The sequence below is a fragment of the Porites lutea genome, chromosome 4 (genome assembly GCF_958299795.1).
Source record: "Porites lutea chromosome 4, jaPorLute2.1, whole genome shotgun sequence".
In the NCBI taxonomy this organism is placed as follows: Eukaryota; Metazoa; Cnidaria; class Anthozoa; order Scleractinia; family Poritidae; genus Porites; species Porites lutea.
This window is the reverse complement of record NC_133204.1, coordinates 18413858-18423280: the sequence shown is the minus strand read 5'-3', so window position 1 is coordinate 18423280 and position 9423 is coordinate 18413858. Positions and strand designations below refer to the sequence as shown.

At 36.8% G+C, this 9423-nt stretch overlaps 1 protein-coding gene across 1 annotated transcript in view; it reads left to right on the top strand.

Annotated features, from left to right (window-relative positions):
• The window catches only part of LOC140932767 (hsp90 co-chaperone Cdc37-like), a 16018-nt gene extending 7067 nt beyond the window's left edge, over positions 1–8951 (top strand). The window contains exons 4-11 of the mRNA XM_073382282.1: positions 625–672; positions 1758–1808; positions 2315–2380; positions 3221–3379; positions 4600–4715; positions 5352–5481; positions 6781–6849; positions 8167–8951. Coding sequence (XP_073238383.1) covers positions 625–672; positions 1758–1808; positions 2315–2380; positions 3221–3379; positions 4600–4715; positions 5352–5481; positions 6781–6849; positions 8167–8400 — 873 coding nt within the window. The 3' untranslated portion in view covers positions 8401–8951. The remainder of the gene's footprint in view (positions 1–624; positions 673–1757; positions 1809–2314; positions 2381–3220; positions 3380–4599; positions 4716–5351; positions 5482–6780; positions 6850–8166) is intronic.
• The last annotated feature ends 472 nt before the right edge of the window (positions 8952–9423 follow it).

Below are 9423 nucleotides of genomic sequence, written 5' to 3'. Positions count from 1 at the left end.
GTGGTTTAAGTTCCTATTGTGACCATTGTGACTTTGATTACTGGCTGGTTAACCCTCTAAGTCCCAATAGTGACTAGTGCCAAATTTCTCCTAATGATATCCATACAATGTCAAGCAATTAGCTTATGAGAATTAATAAAATGATCACCTAAGGGAAAACTCCTTGATTTTTTATCAAATTCTCTCAACTTATTCTTGAAGGAAATGTATAGAGATCAGTTTGAAGAATTTGTATGTGGATATTGGGGCTTAAAGGGTTAATAGAGAGTGGCAGCTTAATTGGTGGCTGCTAAATGGAGGTTCAACTTTAGTTACTGCAATGTTATTGCAATGTTATTGTGATTTCTATTGTTCATATTAGATTTTATTGTAATTGGTATGTGAAAACCCATTTTAATTGGATGTACCAATAAAGTTGATTTGATAATTTGATTTGATCTGCCTTTGAATAAATAACCCTTTTGGCTTCTTCACAAAAGTAGAAATTGTCCTTGGCTGGTTTCTATATATTTCTGTCACATACACACATGTGTAGGTGTAACTACAATGTACATACTTTTGAAAAACAAACTGGAGAAATTGTAACATTATGGTGTTTAGCAATATTAAATTTTTTCTTTATAGCAAAAACAACTTAAAAAAGAAGATGAAGAGTTAACCAAGAAGGAAAAGGTATTAAAGTAATTGCCAATGATCTATTTATTCTTTACCGATATTCTGTCACACTTTGTACTTCCTAGTGTTTCTGTGAAGTATGGTTCTAATAGATCATTTTCACCTGACCTCACAACGTGTACCAAAACAATAAAACCCTGGCAGCCATGTTTTTGTTTGGTCCACCAAAAAATTCCTGGGAGGGTTGAACTCTTTTCTCTTGCGAAAACTTTCTCTTGTTCCAAGAAATTTACATACATGTAGCAGCAGACAAAGTGTGTGAAAATGATGTTCCATCTCAGTAATTGTATTAGTAAGTAATGATAATGACCACAGGAGGGGTGGAAGTGAGCTTCTGAACATCATGCTCTTTAACAACTCTGAAGTGGTATAAAACAAAAACTGGTTCTGAAGAAACTAAAGTCTTTTTATTTAAACCATTCTTGAGCAAAAAAAAAAGCAACAACAATTTAATGCATGAAATCATCTACTTACTACAGCCCTAATCACTGTAAACTTGCTTGGTCTGTACAGTACATGTTATACCATGGGTGACAAATTACTTCTTCATTTTGGCACAAAATTTTAGCATTATTTTTATTTATCATTTCACTTATGAATTTACAATGTTGCTATGGTAACTTTTCCTACAGTACCAAAATGACTTCCAGGTTATTCTTTAAATCCACTTGACACCATGTGATTACACATACTTATGGCATGGGCTAGAGTTCAATTAAGGATTAATTTAATTGGTAAGAAACAAGAACATTATTTTCAAAAGAGTTCTATATTCATGTCAAAATCAGTGTGATTGTTGTTTAAGCCCAGTTGGCTTGCCAGAATGCTGTACTGGTATCACAGAGGTTACGGTTTGAATTTTGGTGCAGTAAGCCTGAGTTTTAACAGGCTTTCTTTTCACAATTGCTTGAGTTGTGTTTTAAACTGTGATGATCTTCTCACCATTCCTTTTGAAGTTTACTTAATCAACTGTATATTTACCCTCCTAGATACAAGTCTCATGTTTTTTAATTTTTTGCAAATTATACTGTCATCATTGGCTTTATGATTAATTTTCTTTTCCATGTGTATGTTTGTTATAGAAAGCTCCAAAGAATGTTGATACACTAAGTCATGCAGGATTTACCAGAACAGTAAGTATGCAATCCAGTTTTTTTTTTTAAAATCGAATAAACAACAATGTGCTAGTGATCAGACCATTAAGGACAAAAAAATTACAGTGTTTGAATTCGTCAATTGGCCAGTTTTGAGTTAGACTGCGAGCTGACTCTCTTTTTCTTCAGTCATGCGCGTGGTCATCTGCTTGTCTCGGGCGTTTTGTGGGACGGACCAAGAAAAAAACATTTTAAACGTGGCTCTAAGGCTGCAGGAAATAAGGCAAAAGAAACGAAGAATTTATCCCTGAATTTCAATGTGATTTCTTTGGTTTATTCACCTCAGCCAGAGAGCCAAGCATGAGTTTTGACAGTTCAAAGTTAGGCCTATTGAAACCTTCTGAGTCTGGGATACAATAGATTTTTCAGGTTTTTAACCTCATTTTCCACTGCTGCCTATACAAGGAAGGAAAATGTACATGTAAATCATTTTGCACATGCACCTTATGTAAACAACTCATTTTTACATTTTTGTTATACTTCAGATAATAAATGCACCAAAGAAGAATCCAGATGATAGTTTGACCGAAGATGAGAAAGCTGAAAGATCTGTACGTCACATTTTTTCATTTTTGTAAATGGAGGCCTTAGTTAAGGCCTGGCAACTAGCTGGATTTTTTTCTTTTGCTATCTCAAGTTCAACTTTTCAGTAACACGTGTTGATAGTCCATTGGTTTGCCTTCTACTAATTGGAATTCTTAACTTTTTCATGCTTTTTTTATAAAAATTATGTGATTTATTTGTTTCATGTTATTGCTAATGCCTCTTTCTTAGTTGTGTTGCTGTAAATTTTGACCCCTTCACGGTCGTGAGGGTATCCTGGGTAATCAGGACAAGATGGCGGATAAGTCAAAAGTTTGTATGGCAATTCAAAATCAACTGATTCTTCCTAATTGAACATATTTATCACTTCCTCTTTGCAAACTTTAACCAATGAACTAAAAGAAACTAAACACTAAATGTGGAAAGCACGGTAATCATTTGTCACTTTTTAGTAAATATGACTTCTTCCATACATTAATTAATGTGTAATTTTTGTGTTGTTGGATAACAGAAAAAAAAATGGGTGGAAAACTCAGGTTTTCTAAACAGCAACAAAGGACTGCTATGCACTCCAGATTTAGTGTGTAGTTTCTTTAAGTTTTAATTTATTAGTTACAATTTTCATTCATTCTTTGTATTTCCATACAAACTTTTGATTTTCCCCCCATACAACTGTAAAGGAGTCTATTGCTGAGGGTAGACAGAGCTCAATAGTATCATTGTTAAAACATAACAGAATGCACCTTGCGCTGAAATTATCCAGAAAAAGAAATTTCCATTTCACCTTTAATTACCTTATCGTGCATCATTTTCCGTATTTTAACTGTGTTTTTTTTTTCTATTTATAGCAAGCCTTCATGGACAAATACAAAAAAGAAATTGAACACTTTGGAATGCTGCAGGATTACAATGATAGTGAAGATTATTTGCGTAAGAATCCTCACTTGGCTTGCGAGGACACTGCAAACTATCTTGCATTGTGGTGTATCAGCTTGGAAGTACAAGAGGTGATTTAATTCAGTTAATCAACTATAGTGCTGCTAGTGCAATGATTTCAATAAAAGCCGGTTACCGGCGGTTTGCCGCCGCCTATCATGCCTCTTAATTACCGCCTTCTATTCAGTTTGTATTTCTAAGATTTCTAGAACTAAATTAATAAGTAAATAAAGAAAAAAAGAAACGAAAAACAACGTCAAAAACCACGACTGAAATTTTCGAATCTTGAAATGCATGCTACAACAGCTTCCATGACCATGGCCAGGTAAAGTAGCTAATAGTTCAGTTAAAACAAGGATTGTTAGGTTTGTATCAGTTAAGAGATTTTCTTCTCAAACGAGAAACCTCGTGTTTCAAGGATCATAGTTGGCCGCCATGTTGGTATACAGAAATGAATAGCAACTGATGCTCGATTTAAAACAGTGCTTCAAAGACGTTACTGCTGCAGTGGATATTTAATGTCATCGACATAGCGAAAGAAGTTTTCAAAGTGCATCTTTAATAAATCTAAAACATTATTAGCTTCTTCAAAAACTGTGTCCATTGGTCAATAAAAGTAATCATAAACAACACTCTTTTTGGTTCCCAGAATGCTGGAAATTGCATTTCCGAGCTTCTAAATTTCAACTTTTTCTGGGGGAGCATGCCCCTAGACCCCCCTAGTGAAAAGCCTTACGGCCCCTTTTGTTGTCACAGCCGCCTGATCTACCTCCAGCAGCCGCTTGTAAAAAAACTTATTGAAACCCCTGCTAGTATGTTCTCTAATCATTCTGTTAGTTTGGGTAACTTTTCGGTGCCTTGTAGAAAGACTGAAATAATTCTGATGAATGACCAATCTCAAAACGCATTTTTATTTACCAATTTGAATTAGAAAGTGGCAGACACATGTAGTTATCAAATGGACAAATTTTACTGAGAATTTGAACTTTCGTAGAATCAATACCCGCCTTTTCAATGAAACCAAGAAAGAGGCTAGAAGTCGAAGTAAAATGTGAAACCTAGAGGACTCAAACAACAACTACAACACAACAACAAAATGATTTTACTTTCCGTATATCACCAATAGGACACTTTTCATACTGGAACAAAGGAAATCTAGAGCTGGGTAAGATATACCCATCTTGAACGATCAACAAATATGGAAATCAAGTCTTTATCTTGCCCACTTGCTGAACCAGCCATACATGTATAATAAATCATCTGATTGTACCGGTTTTATCACTTACAACAGAAACATTCCCTTATGGAGCGAGTAGCCCACCAGACGATCATTATGCAGTATATATTGGAGCTGGCAAAGTCATTAGATGCTGCTCCGCAAGCCACTGTACACTCATTCTTTACCAAGTAAGTAAATTTTTCGAATTTTTCCACTAGCTCTTCATTAGTTACCGTATTTTATTAGCTATATCAATCATTGCAAAGCATGCGTTGACAGGTGTCACGTATGAACCTATGCTAGCAAATGGCTTAGTAGCCTTACCATCAGTATCTCCGTATCATCATACAGTACTCTTTCATCGTTGCTGATCCAAGCAGTATGTAGGTCGTGTGTCACAAAAGAATCTATATAGTAAATGGCTTAGAAGCCTTACCATAATTGTGTCCCCATCTTTGTAAAGTACTCTTTAATCACTGTTGATCCTAGCACTATCCAGAACATGTATCACGTATATGGTATCATGAACCTATTAAATGGCTTGGTAGCCTTTAATACCATCATCGTCTCCGCCTCATTATACATTACTAGCAGTATGCAGGGTGTGTGCCACATATGAACCCATATACTGATAGCATGGTTCATCTCGAATTCTTCCATGCCATAGCTATAATCCTAAGTTTGTTGTAAAATGAAACCGTTGAGTTTTCATGGTAACTAAACCTGGATTAAAAAAGGCAAGTTAGTATAGTCGACAACCAGGCCCATAGATTAGAGGTTACCACATAGTGTGTATTTACGTTTGACCTTGTTATCTTTCTAAGGATGAAAAAAGCAAAAACTGACTTCAAAGAGTACATGGAGGCCTTTGATGACGAACTCAAGTCGTTTTTAGTGAGAGTCAAAGAAAGAGCTGAGGCCAGGATTGAGAGAGCTATGAAGGAAGCTGAAGAGGTGTGACTCAAAAACAGAAAGAATACACAAAATAAAGTCAATTCAAAAACGCATTTTCTAATTCATGAAGAAAAAACAAAAGAAACGAATGTTTAATGAGTGTCTTTATATCTGATAGGGACACGGCTAAACTTTACGTCCAATTTTTTAGACCAAAATAACACCAGTTCTAAACATTAATGCAAGAATGAGTTCATCGATATCAGAGATTTTGAAGCCGCTCAAAAAACTCGCAATCATGTATTTTCAGGTGTAAAAACTCTCGGCTTCGCCTCGAGTTTTTAAACCTGATAATACACTCCTGGACCCAGTTGTTTGAAGTCCGATTAGCACTAACCCGGGGTTTAATTTTAATTCGGGTTTCTTTTTCTTTTGTTCAAAAGCATTTCAGAGCATTCGATTAACAAACTATATGCAAAGAGAAATAAAAACAGAATGTTATTTTTAAGCTTTCATAATGATCTGAATTAAAATTTCGCACCAACCCTGGGTTGTCTTAACCCAGCTTTGAACAACCCGGCCCTGCTCGTTTTTTAAACAGTACTTAAACTTTATTCGGAAGCGTCCACCCGCGGGAAGGAACAACTGGCAGCTTAAGCCTTTAAGTCACGAGAGTGATCATGACCAACATCAGTTTTCTCCTAACAATTTCAGTACATAATCTAAAGTAAAGGTTTTGAGAATTATCTTTAAACACAAAAAAATTCTCTCCATAATTCTCCCATTTGGCAGGAGGCAGATCACTATTTTACTAGAGTCTGTTTTCCATCTTGCTTGTGCCTTTTGAGTTAGCATTTTTTGTCGTTTAGTTTTTCCAAAACTTGTTCTCATTGTAAACTGTTCTTGTCAGTCGTTATCTTGCTCTTTCCTGTGAGTTCCACCGCGGTCTGACGTCTATAGCGTTTTTTGTTTCATTTACCATTTTAGTGAAACATCATTTATGGCAATAACAAGAATTAGTTTACGTAACTATCTTGACACTATTCTGGAGGTAATAAGCTTCTATTTCGTTGAAAATACTTTGCGAACAAGTACAATTATGTTGCAAAATAGCGTTGTCAGTATAGTCAATTTCAGTTTTCCAACACTCAGAACGGTTAAGAAAACTTTCAAGAAGTTTAGTAAATTAATAGTTAACAGCGTATTGGCCTTTCGCTAATTGGAGATCGAAAGTAAGAACCTTTGCTTTAAAGTATTTTGCTAAGCTTTTGCAAATAATATTTTTCTTGTTTAACCGCGTGAAACTGTGATCTCAGCCGCCTTTTAATACAATGTACGTTGTTATGTTTTATTTTTCAGGAGGATCGTCAAAACAGACTGGGACCTGGAGGCCTGGATCCTGTGGAGGTCTTTGAATCATTACCACCGGTGAGTATGTTGTCGAGTGTCGCAACAGACCACGCGTATTCTTGCCTGGGTGACCGTAGGCTCGATTTCTGCCGCTCTCGGGTCCTACCAAACAGCGACGGGCTGTTGATCGAGCCTAGAGTGACTGCAACAGCGTAAGGCTAACTATTGCGGGCGGGTGACAGTTCCCTCACTCTGTAGGAGATAGAGCACACCGACGGAAACGAGGTCCCCTGATGTTTTCGAAAAGTAGACTGGGTTACGGCCCCTCTAACTGACAAGGAAGGATGACGGAGACAATGCCAACGGCTCAACGCACTGCCCAATAATTTGATATTCTTAAGTGATGTAAGCAATTCTCTACCACATAATGTCCCTAAAAACGTCATAAAAAAGCTTCAATCGGTACAGAATGCGGCTGCCAGACTGATTACACGCTCTAGGAAGTGTGATCACATCACTCCTATCCTCTTCGATCTTCACCGGCTACCTGTTTCTGAACGAATTTAATTCAAGATTTTACTACTTACATTCAAGTCTTTGCATCAGCAATCCCCAACGTACATTCAAGACTTAATCACCCGCTACTTACCGTCTAGATCGCTTCGGTCATCTTTTACGCTCAGTCTGAATCCTGTTAGCTTTAACCTTAAGACCTATGGGTCTAGAGCATTCGCTGTCTTCGTCCCTGAACTTTGGAACAAACTACCTGACGACATACGATCATGCGAGAATCTAAATCTTTTTAAGCAAAAACTTAAAACCTACCTTTTTAAAAACTATTATTTTGGTCATTAGGAAGATTTAGCTTCAGCTTCGACTTTTTAGCTGACTCTCTGACCAGTTCATTTACCATATTTGGTCATCATTGAGCAGGTTTATGGCTGAAGCTGATAACCCTTCTCCGTTGAGCCGAGTCCCGACCAAAATGCAGGAAATCCATACATGACCTTAGTCCAGTTTTTAATAATCACCATTTAATATCGAAAATCTCAATAAATATTCTCTTTACGTTACCACAAAATTTGACAACTGAGGGCTTATTCCAAGTTTCTCAGTTATTTCAAGGCTGTTGCATTTTGCGTTTTCACATTTCGCGTTAAAAATATTGTTTCATTTTGCGTCGATAAGTTGTTACATTTTTTGTCAGAATTTGTTACATTTCGCGTCAATGTTACACTATGCGTCAAAAGTTGTTACATTTGGCGTTAATGTTTCATTGTGCGTCATTTTGCGGCGTAACAACCGGATACCGCATGCGTGATGAGATCACGATAATTGAAAGGTAAATACTTATCCAGAAGAATGTTAATTTCCAAAACCAACTTTTTTTTCCAGGAGCTTCAAAAGTGCTTTGAGGAAAAAGATATTCCGATGTTGCAACAAGTTCTCGGTAAAATGCCGGAAGAGGAAGCCAGAGGGTATTTGAAAAAATGCATCGACTCCGGCCTGTGGATTCCTAACGCACAGGACACCCAAGCGAATGCCGAAGCTGAAGAAGGTGATGCGGATGATGAAGGAGAAGAAGAACAGTATGAGGCTGTTAGAGAAGAGGCGGAACCGGAGAAATAAGTCAAGTTGAGCTTGGAGCTTAAATCCGATTGAAAGTGCTTTGCATGTATTGGTCAACTAAATTACATAAGCATAGTCGAATTAAACTCTTCCGGATAATCTCGAGTGCAAGTTTTAAAAGGAAAGATTTAGCTGTGTTCAGCAGTTAGTGGTCTTAAACAGGTTTTAATTTCAATATTCTGCTAGACTGCTCGACCAGTTTGCATTGTTCACAGTGTTGCGGCAGATTGCAAAAGGCTTTGGCGGGCTCACGCTAATCTGTGATTCTATGCAAGGTGCAGCTCGGTTCGGGTCAACATTGCTACGATCGAAGACGATATAAAGAAAAATGACTTCTGTAAGCTCCGGATATAGCTTCGGGGCTGTAAAAGTTTACACCAGTTTTGCCTCAGCATTAAGGTAACCTTGTTTTGGCGAAGAATAGCAATCTGCTCTTAAAAGTAGATTTGAAATTTTTATATCTGTACGAGGTAAAGCTCATGTACCCATAAAAGGGAGATTTACGATTATCTTTGAAAGTCTCTCGGATCAATAAAATTATTGCCTGTCTACTTCTTCATCTTTCATGTCATTTATCGAAAGTCGGATATAATGACCCCTTATTTAAAGAACGAAATCTATTCAGTGCCCCAGTTGTAACGTACCCATTATAACCAATAATTTTCTCCGTCCTGAGCATCTCGTTATTTCGGTTCTCCAGTGTACCACCTTATTGGTACTTAATTCCGCGATTTTGACGAGACAGTATTTCGCGGGGTTCTATTTTCGCGATTTTAGCAGGCAAATATGAAAAAAGGGCATTAAAATTCGCGCGTTTAAGCGATCTAAACTATTTTTTTCAAAGTCTGAACCGTTAAAAAGTTTTAGATATTACAAGTAATGTGTGAATAAAATCTTTACAAACTAACGTTATATAAAACTGTAGATACAAAATGGAACTTACCCGTATCATCTTCTATCTGTTTCGCGTAAAGTAATGCAGTTGTAATGCGTAGCTAATCATTCTTATGTTAAGTTTCGCAC